The 23,996-nt window shown below is 37.6% G+C and overlaps 3 protein-coding genes and 1 long non-coding RNA gene across 7 annotated transcripts; 1 reads left to right on the plus strand and 3 right to left on the minus strand.

The window, feature by feature from the left end:
* Positions 1-1,329: 1,329 nt before the first annotated feature.
* On the minus strand, positions 1,330-7,877 carry LOC111322616 (thioredoxin). Of its 2 annotated transcripts, XM_022925739.2 has the most exons (6): positions 7,719-7,877; positions 4,995-5,031; positions 3,974-4,084; positions 3,489-3,548; positions 3,003-3,068; positions 1,330-2,121 (listed from the first exon to the last, which is right to left on the minus strand). In XM_022925739.2, the coding sequence occupies exons 2-6, from the start codon at positions 5,013-5,015 to the stop codon at positions 2,059-2,061; spliced, it is 321 nt and encodes a 106-aa protein (XP_022781474.1). In that variant the 5' UTR covers positions 5,016-5,031; positions 7,719-7,877; the 3' UTR covers positions 1,330-2,058. The 2 variants fall into 2 exon arrangements, with proteins under 2 accessions (XP_022781474.1, XP_022781472.1); XM_022925737.2 differs by lacking the exon at positions 7,719-7,877 and having other exon boundaries at positions 4,995-5,143.
* Positions 6,638-20,977, plus strand: LOC148719749 (uncharacterized). 2 transcript variants are annotated; one of them, XR_015993092.1, is made up of 3 exons: positions 6,638-6,749; positions 6,993-7,072; positions 20,585-20,977. It is a non-coding gene; the product is annotated as an uncharacterized LOC148719749 (long non-coding RNA). The 2 variants fall into 2 exon arrangements; XR_015993093.1 differs by lacking the exons at positions 6,638-6,749; positions 6,993-7,072 and adding an exon at positions 11,536-12,093.
* On the minus strand, positions 8,275-11,507 carry LOC111322615 (thioredoxin). Its single transcript, XM_022925736.2, has 5 exons — positions 11,349-11,507; positions 9,853-9,957; positions 9,394-9,453; positions 9,090-9,152; positions 8,275-8,987 (listed from the first exon to the last, which is right to left on the minus strand). Exons 1-5 carry the CDS (start codon positions 11,367-11,369, stop codon positions 8,922-8,924), a joined length of 315 nt encoding a protein of 104 aa, XP_022781471.2. The 5' UTR covers positions 11,370-11,507; the 3' UTR covers positions 8,275-8,921.
* LOC111322617 (thioredoxin) lies at positions 13,423-21,834 on the minus strand. 2 transcript variants are annotated; one of them, XM_022925740.2, is made up of 5 exons: positions 21,677-21,834; positions 19,028-19,132; positions 16,504-16,563; positions 15,023-15,088; positions 13,423-13,608 (listed from the first exon to the last, which is right to left on the minus strand). In XM_022925740.2, exons 1-5 carry the CDS (start codon positions 21,695-21,697, stop codon positions 13,546-13,548), a joined length of 315 nt encoding a protein of 104 aa, XP_022781475.1. In that variant the 5' UTR covers positions 21,698-21,834; the 3' UTR covers positions 13,423-13,545. The 2 variants fall into 2 exon arrangements, with proteins under 2 accessions (XP_022781475.1, XP_088594340.1); XM_088738214.1 differs by lacking the exon at positions 21,677-21,834 and adding an exon at positions 21,490-21,614.
* Positions 21,835-23,996: the final 2,162 nt, after the last annotated feature.

Genomic DNA, 23,996 nt, shown 5'->3' on the forward strand with positions numbered 1-23,996 from the left:
TAAGGACATTTTTCTCCCTGACTGAAAACGGGGATGAAAACCCATCTTACATCGCGTCGAGTTCCCCCGAAGTAAAAAAGGGAAACCTTCAGAGCAGGGAAAGAAGCAAATAGGGACGGAGGAACATCCGAGGAAATCAACTAGGCATTAGATAATTACTTAGGGAGGGAGAGAGAGGGGATACTTTTGGTCAAGAGAAGCGTGGAGATCGTGAACGCGAGAAGGTCTGGGGATAGTCCAAAAGTAACTCATGCAGAAGAATGCTTTTGAAAACAACTTAAGTTTAGGGTCTGATAGTGTCGGTAGAGGAGATATTGCAGACAGAACAATACAGACAACAACCCTTAGAAAGGTGTCGGGAAGTGAAATCGGTAAAATAACGACACCAAGAGCAAACAGCACACGTATGGAATAAGGTAAGCCATTTTTATTTAATATAATATTTTCACTTTTAAATATCTCTATGGATATCTTGTAGAAAATCCCATAGAGATCCTTATAAATATGCAAATTATGTTTCTTGTGTGGTTCTCAAAGAGAGCTTGGGCCACCTGTGGTATAATGGGAAGATATACTGATGTGCAAGTATATTACACTGGTATAAACTCGTTCAAATAAGAAATTAGAAATCTAGTTTGAACAGACATATCGATCATATATCTATTCGAGTTGTTAAAATGTTTTGAGTATAAAAACTGGTAAACACCAGCAAAAGAAACACGTTCATGGGCGAAAAAGGTTCATGGGCAGGGTGTGTCTTTTCTAAATTTACGGAAGCAAAAACGTCTTTTGACATGTGTTAGTAAAGAAACAAAAGTATCTCACTCTCAAATACGAGCTCATGTAGAAAAAAAAAAAACCCTAGAGTGATCAGCATTCGATTCCCCTTACAATATTACCACGAATAATTAACAACTATTCACCTCTGTGTCGGTGGTTAGCGGTGGATATTTACCGAGCCGCGAATAAAACAGTGAGATAATATACACCACCGTCGTTAATTTGAGTGATTTCTTCGCTTGTCACGCATGCAAACCGGGACGCCGTTTTTTCCCGAGTTGCTCGGAGCTGAGGTAAATAGCAAAGGATATTCAGAGTTTGACTAGCCAATCAGAGCGTGCCTTCAAGGCTACCCACTGTTTTAGTAGTACTAGTAGATTATAAACAGTTTATAATCTCTTTCCCCGAATTACACATTATGGTCCCAACTAAAGAAGCTCCATGCCAGCACCATTGCAAATGCATGGAAAATAGCATGAGGAATATGCAACGTGAAATAAAGATGCAAAGGGTTAGAATACTTAATAATAACAATGCAATTACATCGTCTGTGTTCTCAGTTTTATTGGAAAGAGCATCGACGATTCTGATACAACAGTACCCACTTTATTCATTACCACAATAAAAAGAGAACTACAACTACAGCCCACTGTACTTACAAACGAAAAACTTAAAAATTTTATTTCAGCTAAATGATCTTCTTTAATTGTTTTCCCTCAATCTTTTCATGTATTCCTTTTCCCTTTTCCCTCCCAGGTTCATGACTGAAGACGCAGATAGAGGTATGAGGGAAATATAGACACACGACATAAATTTCAGATTCTGAGAGAAGCTTTCAATTCACTGTGACTACCCCCTCTTCCTCTAACACAGCCCCCTACCCCTCCCCCCAACTGCCCTCTCTCTTCCCCACGAACCAAACTCGTCACCCAGTTTTATCTGTTTTCGAAATGGTCGTACATCAATATAACTCATCGATGAGGGTATGGAAGTGGGATGGGATTGCATCCGCAGGCTTCTATATATAATGTGGAGACGAACAGGGTGTTCGCCAAGTCACCAGCACAGGCTCGCGCCAGTTCGCTTTGGTTATCCTGACCCAGGTACAAAATAGTAAGCCTGGGCACTTAATCAATAAAGATCATGAGTCGAATTCCTACACAAATTACAACAACAACATCAGGTCCATTGAAATCAGTATATGAGTAAATCTTGGTCCAGAACAGAGACGGAAAGTTTAAAGTAACGTTGTATCCTTGTCAAGTGTATGAGCGAATACTACTTAAGTTCTTTTATTTTATCCTCTAAGTCCTTTTCGTTTGATCCACTGAATACATGTAACTGGAATAAATAAAAAAAAAAAAAGAAATAGTGTCAGTCAAATAGTCAAATAGTTTCTAATCTCCCTACTGCTCCTTATACATATCATACGGTACTGGCAAGGAGAATTAAGTTAAAAATCAAGACTTTTTCAGGCTTGCGAACATATCATTAAATTTCACAAGCCTATGGTCAGTTATGCTACCTTAGTGAGAAATTAGATGCTTGTTACCCGGACAGAGCTGAATAATGAAATGCTCACATCAGAGGGTATGTTTAAAGTAACGTTGTATAAATAATAAGGGTAATAATGAAAATAATAAGGGCTGTCTTTTAAAACCGAGGAACTCTATTTTCGTCGAAGACATTTTCCTACTTCCAGAGGTTTTAAGGAGAAAACTAAGTTTTGAAAATTTTTAGGGGGGTGTATCAAGTTTTTGGAGGTTGTTCTGTAAAACAAAAGCGGCAAGGAAACGCACCTCGAAGCAACAGAATAGGAAATCAACCATGCGAACGACGGAGAATGATCCGACCTTTGAGAATGCGGTCATTCTGCACGCTGAATGCCTCTGTCTGTGCTAGCGGAGCATGCCCGCTTACTTTGACACTGATAGTGTTAAAACCCGTTTTCTGTAGTTACATGTCAGTTAAAGCTATCGTATACTTACGACATTTTGAATTAATTTATTGGATAGATTTGTCTTGGAATTAAGTGCAAATAGCACAAATTGCACTCCACCAAAATGATGTGATCGTTTGCCAAGAAAGATAAAACTTAGAATTTCCATAAAAGCTTTTAACGATGAACGATGAACGCCTTTTAACCCTGATGGTTTGCAATAAGTCTAACCTAATGATATCAGAATATAGTTAAGTTCTCTTAAGTGCCTTTATCCAATTACCTTCATTCCATTTTTGTAAAAAACAAAAGTAGGCATGACTTCTACGCCTTCCGACTCGGCTATGGCCTACAAAGACAAAACAATTGAAGAAATAACGATCGTACAATGACGTGCCCTTTGTATTCATTCAAGGCCATCGTGATTTACTGATGTCATTTACTAACAGAAAAAAAGAAAACAGCAACAGCAGAGACTGCGACAAAATACTAAGAAAGCTGTTGATCTCTTGGTCAAGAGCGTGGGATAAAGAGAAACAATTGAGTCTCTCACGAGGAATCGAAGTTCAAATCTGATTTCGCGCTCTCCCATGTTCTACCACTGAGCTACAGAAACGAGACGTCAGGTGTTATCACGTGTTGTCACGTGTTATCTGGACCATAAACATCTTATTGCTTATATCAACTATTATTAAAGTAAACAATTTTTTTTCATGCAGATATTCAAATTCGTTATTTTTCTCTTTCTGTTCATTGGGTGTTCACTTACTTCAGCATCGTCAACATCAACTTTTGCAAAGATTACATCAGGATACTTAGTAGCGAGTTTCTGTTAAAAAAAAATAGAAATTTTCTTTACTAATCTTTCAAGCAGGAATTTTCGTCAACACACAATGATAGACATATTACATTCAAGACAACTGAACTAGAAATGTTTACTTGGAGCAAATGCATTGCCAAGAACGAAGTACGGGAAAATGCGTGCAGCTTGTTGTGTCCTTGCATCTCATTGGTTGAGCTATCGCAGGTTCTTTAACTCAATTACAAACCGTAGAATGACCAAACTGCAATAAGAACTAGTGCAAGCGGAGGGGGGTCTCATGCATCAACGTTATATTGGAATTTAGAAGGATGTCAGAGTGTTTTACCCCATTCATAACAAAACTTGATACCAGACGAGAGAGGTACGGTTCACGTGTCCCTTAAAACTGCCCCCCTGGTCTTCCTAGCGTCCTTTCTTTACTCATCACTTACCCTTAAGGCTGGTTTGATTTTTCTACACGGACCACACCAATCCGCATAAAAGTCGATTACTATCAGTTTATCTTTGTTGTTTGGACTTTGTAAGAATTGTGCATATTCCTCCTATAGAATAAGAAAAAAAAAATGACAATAAATAATTTGAAAATGAGCTAAGTATGAGCGGGATTAGTTGGAAAATTTTTTCTTTATCACTTCACAGGCGCGCAAGGAGAGATGGCGAGAAAATACTTCCCGCCGTCTCCTTCGTTGCGTGCCGGCCTCTCAAGCACATTCCCGTCTCACTCGCGCGCCTCCAGAAACAAACGAGAGATGACTGAGAACGAGTCCGACATCCCTCTCATATTGAATCGCTGAAAGTCCTGGAATTACTCTTAATATTTCGCTAATCTCGTTCGCGTGCACACGAATCATGTCAAAGTACAGCCTTTTACTGAGAAAATCGTAAATAAATCCAATTTTGTATGCAACATTTTAGCAGGAAATCTATCCTACACTCACACATGTCATTGTAAATCATGATGTAGCTTACTTCTTTTGCATAAAAATATAAAGATTTGATTAAAAAAACATAGCAGCAAATGCAATTCGTTTGACGTGTTAAGTTTAATTTCGATTGGAAGTTTTTTGTCAAATGAAACACGTGTCATTTTTAACAGTCTGAAATCTCAAGTTCATCGATGTTTTGAATCAGTAATAGTACTAAATAGAATAGGCGAGAACAAGGAACAGAATCAAAAAGTGTAAATGGAAATTCGGTGATCAAATCGCCAGCATGAGTCAAAAAAGCTCATTTTTTTTTTCTAAATTTCAGCCTGTTGTACTTGTGAACTTTCAAATGAAAAACCGCTCGATCCATTTGAGTGTCTAGTTTTACAGCCCATCGTTTAGTGAATAGTGTTAAAACAGCTGGTTTATTACTCGATATTGAGTCAACAACTGAATTCCCGTAAATAACCGAGATTTAAGTTATTTAACTGACGTATTTCATTTATCACTGAACAACACAACTCACCGTATCAGTGAATTCCTCCATTTCCTTATAGTAGTTGCTGAAAAGTTATGATATTTTCTAGTAAATCTTAGGAGAATGACGCAGTCTTGAAGGGAAACAAAATTGGCGTGTTGTTTGTCGAATGCGGAATTGGCGGTGCATGAACAAGCCTAAAAGATTACCATATAATTTGAAACTACGTCACTGTCTGTGAATATTGAAGAGTCTTTTCAAGTTTGTGGTTTGTAATCTTTTCAATTTTCTCTATCCTTGACTTGTTTTAGATTATTGTTTGTCTTTCCCGTTATTTTTCCAAACCAATTTTTTTTCTTTTGGCTAAACTTGAAGAAAAATCAGTTCTTTTTCAACCCTTTCTCTCCTAAGATCTAATGAGTAATTCTCCTTACTGTCTGTCAAACAATTCCTATGATATTAGTTCGGAGATTTTGGCATTGGATCAACTAATAATCCCACTGACTACTTATACCTCTTCAAGTGTTTATTTACGCTGATTAAAAATCACTCCAAAAACCAATTATAGACATTACCGTTGATAACTTTAATGCCGTTGTTATCGGGACCATAATTTCGTCGACAACCATAAAGTCGTATCTATTGCATTTTGGAAATATTTAAGGCTGAGTACAAAGAATAAATTTACCCATTAATTTTGATTTCACGCAAATCCCGTAAACGATCACATTTCGATTGAGTCTCGTAAAATCAAAACTAGAGTAACAGCCAAGAAGAACAAAAGTGAATGTCACATGGTACCAACGAGAACTCAAAGGAAAAACAAGCAAACTGCCTGAGGTGCGGCAAAACAGTGCGGGAAAACGGCGCGGGAAAACAGCGCGGGAAAACGGCGCGAGAAAACGCGCGTGAACAAGTCGCGATTGGTTTTAGCTTCGCACATTGGTTTAGAAGATGACGTGAGCTTTCTGGACCAATCACAGAGCAGAATAAAGTAAACCCCATGCAATCTGAGATTAACTAAATTGAAAATTTCTCTATTGTTGAGTGAAAAAGACTTGAAGACTTTATGAGTGAATTCAAACGAGGAACTTATTGGTGATTGAAGCGTCAGAGAACAACGTTTGACCTCACACTGTTCTAACCCCTCATCCTAGGGGGACAGGGGAGGCTCGACCTCGTTCCAGGGCCTTTTCCTTTAGCTGGGGGTGGGGCCTCACACCCAACTCCACCCCCAACCAAGGGAAAAGGCCCTAGGAACGAGGTTGGAGGGAGGCTGGTACGTAATCTCTCCATACAGAATCAATAAATTGTCATCAAAAAGATGATGACAATGAAAAATAAAATAAAATTAAAATAGACGGTTACTCTCAAGATTTTGGTGAAAACCGAGAAGACATGACATTCTTAGCATATCGGGAGGTGATGAACTTGATAGTGCATTTGATTAAACAGCGTAACAGAGTTGAGTTACGAATGAAAACGAAAGCAGGACACGAATACCCGAATTTAAACATGTTCAAACGAACGACTCGATTCGCGTTTGATCTAGCCACGAACGTAAGCGAATGAAACGACCTAAAACGAATGGACACGATTTTGAAAGAATGAGGAAAGTTTACAGAAATTACAGGCAGGTGTACACTGAAGACAGAACAAAGGATGTTTGCATTTAATTACGAAGAACGGATGAATTAAGTGAGCTCGAACGACAACCACAGAAGAAAAAAAAACCCAAGGAAATCACAAATGAAAAGCGAGCTCACACGAAAAATGCTGACTGATATGAGTTAAATTCAGCCGGTGAGTTTCAAGTCTAGCTTTAATTTCTGTTCTCATTATATGCACTAAGGCTCCTTCTGTTTTAGATTTCACTGGTGTCTTATACTACCGGCCAGCCATTGTTTTGAGAGCCAATCGCGTAATCGATCAATTCTTTGAAGATTTAATTCTTTGAAGAAAGGAGAAATAATTAAAATAAGGTTATGAAAGATGAATATTACGCATTGAACTTTCCAGGTTCTTTTTTTTTCTTTTTTTCGTAAGGAATCTATGATTTGAAGAATAAAGAAATTGCTGAGGACTGATGCGCTTTACTGAAATTATATTTACAGAGCAACGTTCAGGTATCAGTTGAATTAATAACTTCATTCTATAAGGAATTCCGGTACGTATATGTTGGAGGAAAAAAAATTGATATGATAGATTGACTCAACTAAAACCAAACTCGTGCTTTCTAACATTAAATGGTTTGTTTCGCACCCTGCTAGGTTGAAACGAGTTGAACGCCAAAAGCAAAGAGAAAAATTTCCGAGAGATTCTCCAGAAAATGCCGATGAAACATTCCGTTGAAATTTTTTCTTTCTTTTTGCTTCGGCCGATTTGTAGGAATAATATCTCGCACTTGCAAATTTATTCAAAATATCGTATTTATCGCGAAAGAAAGATCATTAAAGATGACAGAGGCATTACTTATGTTAATGTTATTCAAATTGAAGCCCCGGCTTTTTGCAGTTTGCTTTTTTATCATAAAAAGGATTCAAATATTCTTGACGCTTTCTACTTTGGAATTGAAAGAGAAACGGCTAAGTCATTAAGATAATTCAAACTATCATTATTTACATCCTATACAGAACAACCGGCCTGTACAAAAAATATATATATCTTAAATTATGTTAGCGTAAAACATCTCAATATCAACATTTAGCTTATGCGTACCCAGGCGGGCCGGAAATGCAAGAACCCACACCATCGCCTTTTAAAAGAACCCACCTCTTTGCTCCGCGTAATGAAATATCTCAATATTTACAGGAATCCTTGGTCTTCTCCCTGAAAAATATTTTCCTCTACACTGAAATTTGTGTTGTTAGCGCTTTTGTTGATCTAGGTCCAGATGTTTTCCAGTTGAAAGTTACAGTTCGTTTTTATTGCAGTGAATAAGAAAGTGACGTTTATTCCGGAAAAGCTGAGCCAATAAAATTCTGTCCAGCGCGCAGTCCCACTTTTGATTGGACGAGAAAAAAAATTATCCTTTCATACGGGCCTGCTGCAAATAATTACGCGATACCATTAAGAGAAATAAACATGAAAACAAAAGGCCAAACAAACGTAATTTCTAGTGTGGTGTACTTTTGTAAGAGTTTTCAATGTCGATGAGCTGTTTTCTTTTAAAACGTCTCAATGATGTATTTGCACAGACAGGCAGTTGCCTTCAATTCAAGTCAAACACAGCGCCATAAAACATGTAAACAGAGTAACGTGTGTTTTAATTAAGAAACTCGCGACGGGCATATTTTAAATTTGGCAGAAACAGTGAGAGCTTCTTGAATCGGTGATCAATTCCTTTATTCTCGTGACGTTTACATTTGATTCACGAGTGACACCGTAAGAAAAAATTGTAAGCTAGACACACTAAGTAGTTTAAGGGTTAAATACTACGATTATAAAGAAAGCATCAGCTTGATCAATGTGACAAAGAAGTGGTGTAAGACTGAAATACGAGAAAAGAAGATGATATTAGAGCAAAGGCTGATCACACGACTATCATAGCTGGACCTTTTTTGACTGCGTGTATAAACTCTTTGCAATTACATGAAATAACCAGATAAACTTAAAATGCACATGAATAAAGGCTGATAGTTTCTAAAGAAACTGTTTAGGGCTGCGTCGGTGGGGTTAACGAAATAATTTGAATATATCAACAAAGTTGAAATGGTAAATTGGCCACCGTTACGATTATAAAAGCTGCCGTTTCGAGCGTTAGCCCTTCGTCGGAGCGAATAGGGGAATTGTGGGTTGTGTGTGCTTTTAAAGGCAGAAAAAGGAGCTACGTGATTGGTGGGAACATGGCAACGAGAAAAACACGAATAAATTAAAATACACAGGTTGAAACATTGACGAATATTAATTCACTGAGCGGATGACAAGGCAACTAAAATGCAAAATCAATCTCAAGCGGAGTTGTCTTTCAGTACATCACTGCCATTTCACAATTTTTTGTTTTAAAAGTGTTTCATCGGCACCTCTGAGGTTATCCAGTTCCTAAAATTGATAAAACGAACGGAAATCAGTAAGAATAAATCATTTCAACAATTTTTTTAAGAACACGAGGCAAGTTGCTGTGAAATAGTTTTAATTGATTACCTTTTTTTCCTTGAAAAACTTGAAATGTGGAATGGAAGTAATACTATAGTGTTTGGTCAGCTCCTGGGAAATCAAAAATTAATTGTTGGTGTAAGCCAACATTGTCACAAGACGAAAAAAGGAGAAAAAAATTGATGTGTCAATTAGTGATAGGAAGGCTCATGCGATAAGCGCAGGCTGCGAGCAAAGAACTCCTCTCGTGGCCTATGAAATATAAATCAAGAATTCGAAAAAAAGAATAACTTAATTTGGAAAATCAGAGGCAGCAAACTTTGTTGGCCGTCAAATCTCCTCATAAGCATACCTTTCCCCTATCAATGTTTACTTTTGCAAACACAACGCCAGGAAACTCCGAGGCCAATTCCTATGGATAAATGATATTCAAAAACAATAGATAAATAAAGAAATCGGGGGTCGGGGGTGGGGTGGGGGTTGAGGGTGGGGTGGGGGGTTGGGGGGGTGGGGTGAGGGTGGGGGTTGGGGGTGGGGTGGGGGTTGGGGGTTTGGGGACGGATGGAAGGATCCTTAACTAGGCTTCCACTGAAAGTTTGGAACGTACCAAGTCATTATCACGAGATATTTTATTTTAGCGTGACAGAGTTATAGAGAATAGGACAAAGCCTTTTCCGTTATAAGCCTGTGTCATCGTTTTGTAGACCCTTTTTGACTTGAGCACCGCAGTTTGCTTAACTTGTCAGATACACTATGCTAATCTTAAAATGATTGTTCTCTTGAGAGGGATTTTTTCCCTATATTTGATTACCTCAAACTTAGGTCCCATTATCTTGCAAGGACCACACCAATCGGCGAAAAAGTCGATTACCACCAACTTGACTCCGCTGCTTTCGAGAAGCTCATCGAGTTGTTTCTGTATAAAACAAAAACAAAATGATGCTTTTACAGCAAGTTCGGAAGTAAAAAAGAAAAACTCGTCATATGGCATAGACAATATACTAAATAAATCAAAACTTCATGATCTGAAGGAAATGAGCCCAACAGAATAATGCGAATCTTCAAACTCCGTGACATCTTTTAATTTACCTCTGAAATATGTGATAAGTTACGTACAAAAACAAGGTTTTTCTCGCCTTCGGCTGGGACAGGCCGGTCAAAACATTTTACATGCCGCTCTCTGAGCAACAGAAATAGAACCTTGAATAAAAACAGTGGGTAAACACGTGACTGACTAATCTAAGATAACGAAATTTCATTCCAGATGTGTTTATAAAGAACCCTTTAACCCGATTAATTCGTACCCATGCCCCTCAATCGCAAACCACACACTTTATCATTTCGCTTTGGGGAACAGCTGCGCGATTGATATGATGTGGGCGTCGAGAAGTGTACAGTGCGGAAACATTCACTGACCAATCAGTTGGTGATTATGCGCTGAAATCTATTTTCAACAGTTCACAGAATTCAAGGAATATATCTAGGGGCCAACATCCTAGTTCCCTCTTACAATGGTGTAAACCAGAAGTTTTAAATTGTGCGGTTGGACAAGTGGACACGGCTGGTTGAGTTCTTTTGAATCCACTTTGTTCTTGGCTATCAAAAATTTTCAAATTAATAACGTTTCAGTTGTTGAGTCATACTGATTTATCGTAAATGAAAGTTCTAATATTGATTTCAGTGACAGCTCTTAAGTTGCCTCGCGGGCTGTTAATATAAGAAATTTAATTCGTTAAAAGCGAATTTTGCCTTATTTCAATAACAGAGGATCTTGAAGATGACTGTTTTATTTTTTACTGAATAATCAGCTTACGTTAGTAGGTGAACAGATGTACTTCAACAATTAGCATATTAATAAAAGCTTTTGGTCCATACAACTTGAATGACCCAGGGTATTAAAAATGAGTTGTTATTTTAAACACAGTTTCGAAGCGTTTAGAAAAACCGATGGTCAGTTTGTTTGCTTTCTCCGCCCAAACTCACAACTCTAATTATTTACCAAGGCTGTGTTTCTTAGGGTGAAGAACAAATATAACGAGGTTTTATTGTCGTTCTCACCATGTGAATAGTACACTTGATGTGGATTACAGCATCTTTGCTGCATACTGCTAGCTTTCTATCATGAATGAAATGTAACTCGCTCAAGATTAGAAAAACAAAATTATTGAATATTACAATGGAACAGGTCTCCTCAATGATCGAATCAACGTATGTAGATATGACAGAGCTATTCTAGGAATAAATTTACGGCAACTTTAACCGTTGGGTAAAACGACGATTTATTAGTTAATTCATCGTGATACTTACCAAAGTCGTCAACTCTTTCATTTTCCTTTCCTGGATAAAAATCAGTTTAGCGGGAGAGTGTCGAATCTTGACGGGAGGTTTTGCGTAGACTGATGTCGCAAAACCGGAATTTTTCAAACTAATATATTCGGAACATGATCTCCCAGACGATTTATTTAATTATGACGTTTCTTTTCAGTATCCTGGTTCCGCTTAGTTTCCCATTAGTAACAAGGTCGTCGAACAAAAGAAACAAAGGCATGAATAAACTAAAACCATTACTGATCTCATTTCGACCTCAATTTTCATTGGTTTTGACACTAAAGTGAAATAATGGTAATAAGAATGACACTTGAACACAAACTATATACGATCAAGAAAATTTACATACATTTCAGTCACAATTTCAGTAGTTTCACTATGGAGATATTAAGATAAGCCAAACATCCCTAACTATTGGAGCGCGGCAAAAAGAAAAAACATCACGTTCTGTCCTTCTCTCATGTAAAGAGCATTCACGTTTCTCGTGATTTCTTTCTCACGAGCTTGGGAGAGAGAGAGAAAGAGAGAGGGAGGGGGGGGGGGGAAGAAATTCTCATGCTTGGAACTACTCCTTTTCATATATCAGAAGCGAGGACTCTGGGAACGAGAATGAGAGTTGTACGTTCAATCATTTCCGGCCTCCAGCCTAGAAAACCTATTTTGGATTGTTAACTCTGGTGACTTCGACGCTTAATTAGGTACCAAGGTCTCTTGAATGTGGCAGGTACATTCCTTATTATGCACACATAGACTGCTGCTCTCTACAGGGCTCAGATCTTACTACTGACTAGATTTAAGATCGCATTTTCCTTTTTAACCCTTTAACTTTTGGAGGTTATTAACATGAAACTTCTCCCTATAATTCCCACATATTGTCCAGCAAACAGGTAATGAGAATATTCAAACTTATCAGGTAGTTGTTATCCTAATCTAACACAAAATTCTCATAACTAGGGGAGAATTAACAATCAGATTTTAAGTTACAGGGTTGTTAGAAACCAAGTGTGAAAGTCAATTTTACTTGTCGAACCTTAAAAGATTGAGTCAGCTGACATGACCATTTCTAAACCTAAAATAACAGACAGTAGAACATGCACAGTTCAAACTAGTGATTATTATTGACAGAAGATGATAAGCTTCTGTTGCTGATTATCACTGCTATGTGCACAGGAAAACCAATCATTTCCTGTTATCTGGCACACTAACCAATGAATACTAAAGTGGAGTGGACTGCTAAGATGCATATTGGTGATACCAGGATTGATGAATCTGGATTTGTTCAAGGGAAATTTTTAAAATCTGGTTATGGAAGAGAAGGGACAAATACAAAATTAGATAAGAAAAATGAAGATTTTTGAAGAAGGCTGGTCATGTGGACCCTTTAACCCATTACCTTAAGTTATGCCCTAACCTCTCCCCCCCTGACTGAGTGACCTAACACTTACAACTTATAAGCACAGAACAGTTATCTCAGACCTTGGGGTAGATAATAGCACATAGTCACATAAAGTGGGTAGAACGCTGGACTGTTGTGCGGGAGGTCGAGGGTTCGAGCTCCGGCCGGACCAACACTCAAGGTCTTAAATCAAGTGAGAAGAATATGCTACCTTTCTATATCAAGAAATGGTTACATGTTCTGGTCCTCTCGGATAAGGACGAATAAATGGAGGTCCTGTCTCCTGCAGGGTTTGGAGTAAGAGACGTTAATTTCCCATGCACGAGATTACTGTGTGATGGATGTCCTCCCCTGGGGTGGTTGCTGGGTGGGAATAGGCCCTAAAAAGCCCCCATGGGAGTGGTCAATTAACATATGTATGTATGTATGTATAAAGTGCCCACTCATATTGGTCAATTCAGTGCCTACTAGTTACCCATGGGTGTGTGCTGTTGACATGAGCTGATTTTTCCAAGTTAGCAAGAAACTAGAGATGCTCAAGGCTTTTACACTTCTTTCATGCTTAGCTTAGCAAACCTCCCAAGTGCCTCTATGACTCAATAGTGTACACTGTGGTGTTTACCATTTGTTGAAAAACAATTATTAGCTATACAGCTCTCAACTTTCATATATCACTTTTATTGAAGTACGGTAATTCTAATGGGTGTCTGTTATAATCAATAATCATAAAAAGAAAATTAAGAGCCTGAAGAACATGTTCCCCTTTGAAATCCTAAGTTATTACTTGTACTGCATGATTTTTGAACGAATTTCAGCCTCGTTTGCTCCTGTGACTTCATCTACCTACAAAAAAAAAAAAAAAAAAAAAAAAACAGGAGAGTTCACTGTCAATATTTGCATCACAGAATCTGTGATTATTGTAGCTATTTATTTCGCACAGGAAGTCTGAGGTTAAAATCCTTCTCTGAACATTCCATGGCCAAGCAGAACAATTGAAACAATTAACCCTATATCCCTTCCAAGATCTCATTTGCAATTCTCCTTAGTGTCTACTATACAAGTCTTAAACTGTTAGTTTGGAGAATTTGGTATTGGATCAACTAATAAACCCCTAATTGATTTGTTCCTTTATTCTCATCATTTTTCTGCTTGATATTGTATTGATATTGTAAGGAGAAATTCTGTCTTGGTCAGTCATGGAAATCAAAGAGATATTACACTTGTTGAATGATCATGATGAGCAACTGATGAATATCTATTTTATAATGTCATTGTCTATTATGTCGATTTCTTTTGTTATTTGTTATTTTTCACTCGGAAATATTGGTTTTTACAAGCTACTCTTAAATAAAAAAAAAAAATAAAGTTTATGTATGTATGTATGTATGTATGTATATCATACTTTAGAGAAAGGTGTTTTTACTTTTTGTCACAAGGGTGGGAAAAGAAAAATTCCTGGGTTCCTACCAGAAACTGAACCTCAGACCTTGGGAATCCCTGCTCAGATGCTCCGAAGGTCTGAGGTTTGATTCCTCATGGGAACTCAGAATTTTTCGTCTTTCTTTCTTCTTCCTTTCTCATTCAATTTTTTCACTGAGCTCAAAATTTACCATCTTTAGTATTCTATTGACAATATTAAACTTTGTTTCTTTGTATGTAACCACCTATCCCTTCATCTGGGAGGGGCAGTTTTGGGCCTAGTTCCCTTGTCTGACCAAAAGAGAAGAATTTTTTACAAATGCTGTTTTTTCTGTCAGGTTGACACCTGCCAACCTACAGTCATTAGACCGTTGTCTCTGCCTGGGGGGGGTGCAAATTTGAACCTTCCCCGGGTGGGGTGGGGGAATTTGAATTGAAAGAGGCAAGCCTTTTCAGCATAAAACACACGATTTCATGGAAGGGTTTAAAGATAAAGAGTCTACCTCTGTGAGCAAATTCAATAACACGTCTGATACTGGTGGGGCTGAGAATTCGAATTTAAGGAAAGGGGGAATTGCAGAAGGGGTTGCCCCAATTGCAGAAGGGGTCGCCCCAATTGCAGAAGGGGTCACCCCAATTACAGAAGGGGTTGCCCCAATTGCAGAAGGGGTTGCCTCAATTGCAGAAGGGGTTGCCCCAATTGCAGAAGGCGTTGCCCCAATTGCAGAACGGGTTGCCTAGAGGGGGGATGTTGAAGCTTTGAATTGATTAACACATAATTACAAACAATAACAATCATTTCTGAGCAATAATTTCTATTGCACGTAGAGCCACTTACCTTACTACCATTCTTATAAAACTTAAAAGTTGGCATAGCAGAAATGTCCTGGTTTTCAGCAGTATCCTGTATTCAAATATACAACAAAACTGTTTTACTGTCAAACTAAAAAAAATGCTCCATGGGAATACCATAAACTTCTCTTAAAAACACCCTTACAATCAAACCCCACTGGTTATAGTCCCATCTACCTGTAAACAAAAAAATACAACCCCCTCCCCTGTAAGAGAGCAATTACCCCCCTCCCCTCTCCCAGATGTCAGCCTCCCTCTACCTTTTCTTGTTTTGAGAGATAAGAACTTCTCTATGAATCATTTAGATCTTATAATTTTAATCATAAGAGAATAAAATGAACTTCTAGGGAAAAGTCTGAACATCTGTTTTGTTCTGGTTATAAGCCCATTTAACTGTAAACGAAAAAAAAAATAAGAGATTATTAAAAACTGGATCATTGGATAATGCAATTCAAGACTTTTTATTGGCTGAGCCATTACGGTATATGAGCCAATATACCATAATTTTAATATCTGTACATTGTAACATCCGGTTTCTTCTTACAAAATAAAGTCGAGAAGATTTGTCTAATATCTTGGGGGTGTTTTTTTTTTTTAAAATGAAACAGTTATTCCACTCAGGCTTGTTGGATATGAGATGATTATGGCCAACTTGGCACTACGCGCCTCGCTGGCCATCTATCATCTCATATCAAAAGCTTTTTTAGCTGGTGATCATTTTGTTTATTCTCCTGACCTTAATGTATGATTCAGGGGTGATATTGTAAGGAGAAATTAGATGTTAGTCACTCATAGGGTCAAAGGGTTCTTAATAAGCCCTCCTTAACCCCATTACAAAGTTGTAGAAGCCCAGAGCTAATGGGTAGAAGTTTACTGTATTTTGTTCCATAGGTAATGACCAATTACCAATCACTATTATGGAGATAGAACACACAGAAACAAACCACAAAAAAATTACTGGGTATTAATGCTTACAGCTAACTTTTTTCCTGAAGGAAAACATTCCAGGGTTATTTCTGGAGTTTGCCATTTTCACAAGTCTCGAAGTTGTTATCAAACAATTTCTGCAACCCAATTAACCTTTAATCAAAACAATTTCAAATTCTGGGCTGCTATTACTCTCACTCTTTTTAACCCTATCATGCCCTTCATTATCACATAATTATCTGTATTCTCTGGACAGTTCTCTATCCATTTTCTTTAAACCTGACAAGGAGAATTTGTTTAACAATCCATGCGTCTTAGGGTTGGTGATCATTTCCTTTGTTCTCATGAACTTAATAAAAGATTTAGCCATTTTAATGTAAAGAATAATTACATGATGTTCTCTTTTTGAGTTTACTTCAGCTATGGGATGTCTATAAATTATGATAATCATGATAAATCATGATGTCTTTAAATTATGATCATAGCATTTTGTAGGTAAAACTTTCAGAGCTGCATCAATGCTCAAGGAAGCCAACTCACCGAATTTTCATCCACATTCACTTTTGCAAATTCCACATCCTGGAATTCCTTACTCATTGCCTAAAAAAGAATCAACTATTTATTGGTATAAAAGGAGTTTAAAGTGCACCTAAACCCAAAATTTTTTTTTCGCTTAATGAAATAAGCTTATTTTTTGGAGTATTTCTGTGCAAAAATTTTTTAATTTGCTCAAATCTTTAATTTTCTATGCCCAGTCAAAATACGGAAAATCGGCCACCATCTTGCCCCACGACCGAGTTTAAAGAAGAATGGCTCTAGAGGGTAATGTGACGTCAAATCGAGAACACGAAAGTCTGCATCTCACACATTTTCACTTGTTTGGGAAGATTGTCGTCGATATTGTCCGAAATATGCCGACTAGGTGTGTTGTATGAAGAATGTATGAAGCGCAATACCCTCTTGCAAATTTCGCACGTTGCTACATCCTTCTACAACACACTTAGTCAGCATATTTTCGGACAATTATCGACTACAACCTTCCCAAACAAGTGAAAATGTGTGAAATGCAGACTTTCGTGTTCTCGATTTGACGTCACATTACCCACTAGAGCCATTCCTCTTTAAACTCGGTCGTGGGGCAAGATGGCGGCCGATTTTCTGTATTTTGACTGGGCATAGAAAATTGAAGATTTGAGCAAATAAAAAAATTTTTGCGCAGAAATACTCAAAAAAATAAGCTTACTTCGTTAAGCGAAAAAAAATTTTTGGGTGTAGGTGCACTTTAACAAGAAAATCAAACTTTGAAAAGTGGTGCCAATATGAAATGTAGGTTATTGTTTTTATTCTAACTCAATTTCTAACTTGACCCCTTGACTCCCAAGAAGTGATTAACCTGTAACTTCTCCCTATAATATCCAAACATGATCCAGCAAACATGTAATGAGAATACTCAAACTCATCAGGTAGAAGTGGTTACATTGATTGAACACCAAATTCTCAAAACCAATTTACAAGGAAATGTGCAGCAGCTAGATGGGAGAATTCATAATCACATCTTGGGAGTTAGAGCGTTAATTCGCTCCTCTAGCTGAATTTCTGTTCTTGTTAGTTTATTACAGTATCGGATCAGCTTTAACCCATTCACTCCCCCGATCCATTTAGTAAATAAATTCTCCTTCCTGCTTGCAATACATTGGTTATAGTTTTAGTCTGAGAAATTATCATTAGATCAGATGAGAATTCCCCTATTTAATATTCTTCTTTATTCTCATCACTTGTCTGCTTTACGTTGCATTGATATCGTAATGAGAAAGTACATCTGGATCACCATTAGAAGTAAAAAGGTTGCATAACAGCCATATTCCTCTGAACAGGTGCTGTTTTTTTTTTATGGGTGACATTTGTTGTGAAGGACGCTTTGTTATAGTGTACTCAAAGTACAAATACTAGGGTCACGTGGAAAAAGTTTTTAGTGAAGGTTTTTGCGACCACATGGAGTTGTTTTACTAGTGTTTTTTAGGGTCGTAATTTTAGGGTTGAAATTGCTGTTTTATGTCAAGTTCTAATAAATGGTTTAACTCAGAACCAACATTCATTTGTACCCTTGCTTTCATCAGTGGCATTTAACTGTGGGTGGTGTTTAATAGACAAAAATATGGTAACTAAAGAAAAATTCAACCATCTTCATAAAAAATCCTGCTGCTGAAATATGCTTTCAAATACAAATTGTGTTTTCTGTAACAAAGACTTCCTTGAAAAACCCAACAAGAATTGACAATAATCTCAATGTTAATAGGATGGGATCAAAATTCTAGCTGGCTTGCATTTGTAACTTTCCTGGTTACTTCCATAACTTAGAAGACAGAAAATTACAATAGGTTACCATTAAAACTAGAAAAGTTACATTCAATACAACATTTATGAGCCATTATTTAAAAAAGGTTATAAGCCATTGTTTAACAACACTGCATTCTAAACCATCTTCAATTTAGCTGAACCTTTTACAGGGTTCGTGCAGGAATTTCAGAGTTAAATTTAAGGACTTTTTAAGGAGTATTTAAGGACTTAAATTTGACTTTCAAGGGGTCATTTTTGCTATGAAAAAACGCTTCTCTAAACGTTTGTTTTCAATGATGGCGGCACATTTTTTTTCCCAAGGCGCTCTTGAACCAGATAACTTTCTATATTTTTTCTCTTTCATTGTTTCCAATATATTTTTTCACATTCAATGCGTATTTAAGTAAAAAATTCAAGGAGTTTAAAAGGATTTTTTTAAATTTCTTATTTTTAAGGAGTTTTCAAGCACCCTTAAATTTGTAAATTATCTTCAAGTAGTTTTCAAGAAGTTTAAGGAGTAGCACAAACCCTGCTTTTATCTGAACATTTATTTTTGTGAACTGTGTCAAGAGGGGGCAAAAGCTAGTAGTGGAAGGACATTTATCTAAATAAATGAACTCTCTTATAGAGAATCCCTAAGGCCCACCACTTGTGTAAAATTACCATTTGAGTGAATAACCCACCCCTTCATGTCTAAGAGTTTTGTTAAAAAAATTCTCCAAAGTACCTCAAATTTTGGTTTGATCATCTTGCATGGACCACACCAATCTGCGAAAAAGTCAATAACGACCAGTTTTGAACCTGCCTCTTTGAGGAATTTTTCAAACTCTTCCTGTAATGAAAAAATGAAATATCATTCAACCACAATTACTTTAATTTAAAGCAACTAGTGTTAGGGTGTAACAGATAAAAACACAAAAACATTCTTTAAATACACAAGCAAGGCTGAATTTCTCAAACATTGAAATACATACTCTGAGATTCTAACTTCCAATGTTAGATTCATGTACACTGCTAAGTGGAAAATACACGCCAGCCATGTGTAATGGACATATCAATTTTAACTTGAGTCAAAATTTTACACATGCACAACACATGCAATTTGTGCGTAAATCTGCCATCTTGCATGCATTTTATGCCTGTGCAGGTACTGCTATTCCTGTGGCCTGTACTTTATGTTGACATTATTTCATGGTTTTCTAAGTTTCACAGTACAGTCAAACCTTGATTTTCTGGATCTCGATTATTTAACAATTTTTTACCCTCAACCAAAGCACAAGTACTGAAACAATGTTGACATTATTTCACTGATGCAGCTTGAAATAATTATAGAATTAGCCACCTGCACAAGTTTGGTTAGCTTTAATACCTTTTTGTAAATAGTATTGGCAAATATTAACAAAGAAGCAAAATGATTAGAGAATGTCCATCACATATCCAGTTCCATTGTTGGCTCGTTCATATTCATATTTTGTATGTATGTATGTATTTACGAATATTTATACAAGGTAGCCCAGTTTAGCAAATTGCTAGTTTAAATGGGGCCCTGTGAAACAATAACACCCACCCATCCCACCCCAGGGGAGGAAATCCATCACACAGTACTCTTGTATGTGGGAAATTAACGTCTCCTACCCCTAACCCTGCAGGAGATGGGGCCTACGGTTTATTCATCCTTATCCGAGAAGACTAGAATATCTATCCATTTCTTGATATTATAGAAAGGTAGCAAATTCTCCTCAGTTATTTTAAGACCATGAGTACTGGTCCAGCTGGGGCTCGAACTCTCGACCTCCCGCGCAACACAATCCGGTGCTTTAACCAATTGAGCTAACGGGGGGGGAGGGGGGGGTGGTTAGAATATATAGACTTCCACTTCTCCCAACACTTCAGTCCAGTCTCCTGGGTATGAATAATCAAGGTTAGACCTAAATGTTCTCCTGCTTGAAATAACTATTTCAAAACTAAGTTCCCCAAATATGTTTCACACAAAAAAATCGTGAAAAGTTTATTTGCACAAAACACAGAGAGTTGCCAATTCACAAAATAAGGGATTTGCAATGACAATACCTGAAGAGAGTGACACCTAGGAATTCACTCAAGGCAAATTAGGGTGGAACTCATTAATACTTTTCAAAAATTCATTAAAAATTGATGCCAAAAAAAAAAAGAAAAGAAAAGAAAATCAGAAAATAAAACACAAAGCTATCCTTAACTAGCAAAAGGGAAATGACAAAATAATTGTAAAGCCTAAAACTACAAGAAATTACATTTTTCATTTCAGTTTGGTATTTCAAGGATTCTTTCCCTACTTGTATGACTTCCTGATCAGAACCTCTAATACTTCACCACAGCACTTCAGGAGACTTGGAAGCAGGTGTTAAAGTAAATTAATGCAAGATGACAAACATTCTCTAAACTGCCAGGATTTGAATTACAATGTGAAATTTTTGAGAAAATAAATGGAAATGAAAGTGGTTCGTGAGAGGTTTGTCCAGTATTAGACTGAAACAGGCAGTTTTTTTCAAGTGTGTGGAACAAGGATTCTTGGAAAAAATATAAACTATGACATCATCCAATACATGTCAGTCCCATGATCTTCTTTGTAGGAAATGTGAGCTGGCTATAAGAGGCCATAAAAATTTCATTTCAAGAATAAAATACAATATTTATCTAATACTGGGTTGCCAGCTTTGAAAATGTATTCTCAGGGGTACTCTGATATGGATCAGTCAAGTCCGTTATGGACACAGATGTCTTTTTGTACTTCAGTAATGTTTTTGTTATGGTTTCTTTTGTTTCGTTTTCGAGAAAGGCAATACAAAACTTTCACACGCAATACCCAACTTCTATTGTCCCTTGTATGACTAATTAATTCCAAGCTGAATATAGAAGATGATCAAAATCGAAATACCGTAGTGTGGAAGGAAATTGAAGAAAATTGAAGAAAACCTAAATGTCGGACTGTATAAATGTAAGACAGGCCTATGCAGATTTGATACGCATTCAGCTTCGAATCTCTTATTTTCGTCTGATTATGTAACAGATCGTAGATTCTAGCAGCCTTATGTGATTTTACTATGTTGACCAAGTTGAAGGCCACCGTCGCCTAGTCGATAACAAGGTAATGGGGCGATTTTGAAATCTTACAAACTAACGATAGATTCTAATTTAAGTTATAGCAAATACCTTGTAAAGGCAATGAACTTGGCGGAAAACTGGAATTCTTAAATTCATACGTGACACTCAAACAAACACTCGTGAAGAGCAGCTGAAAAATGCCACATGCGACGACAAGCACGCCGTTTCGTAAAACTCACTAGCATTAGCAAAGCATGGCTACTCCACACAATACGACAACAGGACGAAAACTCACCAAAGTTTCGAGTTCTCTCATGTTTAGACTGGTAATAAACTGATCCGTGAGAGGATTAACCGGTAATTATGTAGTCTAACTCTTTCCACGCTCAATTACACTTACTTCCCGCTCGAGCCTTACAGCGAAGTTGAAATGTATTTGGCCGGGAGAAGCCTGAGACGTACTGTAAAGAATGAATGGATGACCTATGGACTCATGGACTGCTGGAGTTTAGATCTTGGGAGTGGGATCTTACAGTCCTTGGCATTTTTTAACTCGAGCAATGAACTGGAAAGTGAGGCAACTTGTAAGCGTTAAAAATCGCTTCACTTCCTGTCCTTTCAAAAACAGCGTCCTAGAGAACCGATAGTGAGGCACAAGGTGGCTTACAAAAGAATTATTATTTAGTAGAGGGGGCATTGGGGTTTGCGGTTTTGCGGTTTTGGCTATTTTTTTTCGGTTTTTGTGCCAGAAAACGTCAGTTTTTCGGTTTTATTGTTCATTGCATTTTTTTGATTTTCCGTTTTCAACATTTTGTTTTCAGTTTTCGTCAAAAAGTTTGACGGGTACTCGCGAGTGATCCGATGTGCTTTTTCAGTTTTTCATATTGGGGTTCCGGTTTCTCTTCGATCCGAGTAGCAGTTATACGCCTCTATTGATCTCAAATAGCCGTGAAACCTATGTTTCTCCTCTTGTAACTACAGTATCAGACCGATCAGGATTTTGACAACTGAGATATGCAAATTTATTGGTTTAGACGGTTTTGCGTGCGGTTTTCGGTTTTGATCGAATTTTTTTGCGGTTTTGCGATTTCTGATAGACCTCAATGTCCCCCTCCTAATAAACAAGAAACTTGAATACGGGGAACTACACTACTCAAAAAAAAAACACTTTAAAGATTGTCTGTTTCATGTTTTTCCCACTCTCAACTGTGAACAGCTCTCAAACTGAAATTTTTGGCCTGGAAGGACCCGTTGGACATCATCCGAGAAGCGATGAGGAAACTAGACAGTTTCGAAACCTTTAAGAGCCGGTTACTTAAACAAAGTTTACGTGTTGTTTAAAAAACCCGCGTTCCAACCATCTTGAATTTATTTGAGTCCTTCATCTGAACATTTATTTTGTAAACAGTGTCAAGAGGGCCGAAAGTTAGCAGTGGAAGGACATCTAATGAAAACAACCCTCTCCTGTAGAATAAGTAAGGCCAATGATTGCATAAAACAGAGATTAATGATTTGAGCAAGACCTCGGTTAAATAACCAACCCTAAGTGTTTAGCCCAGCTTGTCCACTTGCCTGCTTCGAGCATTCAGTTAGCAAAAAGGAGCAGAGTCAGCAAACAAAGCGAAGAGGCTTGGGTCGGGGTCTAGGCTCCACTTCCACCGCTCTCCGAGGTCCGGTCTTTTTCGTTCCTCCCCGCGGAAGATAGGAGCGCAGGCTCCGGTTCTCGAACAGCGGCTGGTAATTAAGTCTAGGTCGGTCGGGTCGCGTAATACTTCGTTGCGTTGGTTCAGTCGTCACGTGATCCAACCCAGACTCCCCTTCTTTTTTGCTCCGCCGTTCGCGTCGTTTAAACTCGTGCTCCCTCTTTTGAACGCCTGGAACAGGCTCCTTGTTAACAAATTCTCTGCAGCTAATTACTTCATTAGACTATAAGAACGAAAATTTAAATCAGAATTGTCGGCTCCGTAAAAGAGTACCTAGTGTCACTGACACATCACGTAAATGGAACCACATTTAAGGTTATACATATGTACATCCTTACTCGCATATTAGCCTCGGCTTAGCCTCAGTCCAACGTCAAGAGAAATGGGTGATCCCTAACTCAGATCTCGTTTCTCGTCACGGTTTCTCGCTCACAAAAGAGATCTGGGTACCAGAATAAAGAGTTTGGGGTGGCGAAACGCCTGCTAGTTAAAAACCCTAGTTCCAACTATTTTGAAACTTTCTATCTACGGGAATTGTGTAATGTTTTGATACTGTCAAAGTGTTAGTTGGAAACAACTCCTTAAAGACTTTTTGATACTGTGTTTTTAGGACCTCCGGTCCATGTGCAACCCTTGTATGGAGGTGTACGATCCTAAATTGGCTCAAGTTTATCGTATATAAATAAAACAGACCAAATTTATTTACTTTTCTGCAAGTCTACTTTAATTGCCATCTCAAGTATGTAAAGAACACTAGATCTCCAACCAAAGGCTTGGGACGATGTCTTATTCCTTTGAAAGATAAAGCCCCCATGAAAATTTCAATGCCTAAAGAAAGACAATTTTGAAAAAAATCCTTGAGAGATAAAACTATACAAAGGTTCATGCTTTAGCTAGTTTATCAAATTAGTA

The sequence above is a fragment of the Stylophora pistillata genome, chromosome 11 (assembly GCF_964205215.1).
Source record: "Stylophora pistillata chromosome 11, jaStyPist1.2, whole genome shotgun sequence".
NCBI lineage: Eukaryota > Metazoa > Cnidaria > Anthozoa > Scleractinia > Pocilloporidae > Stylophora > Stylophora pistillata.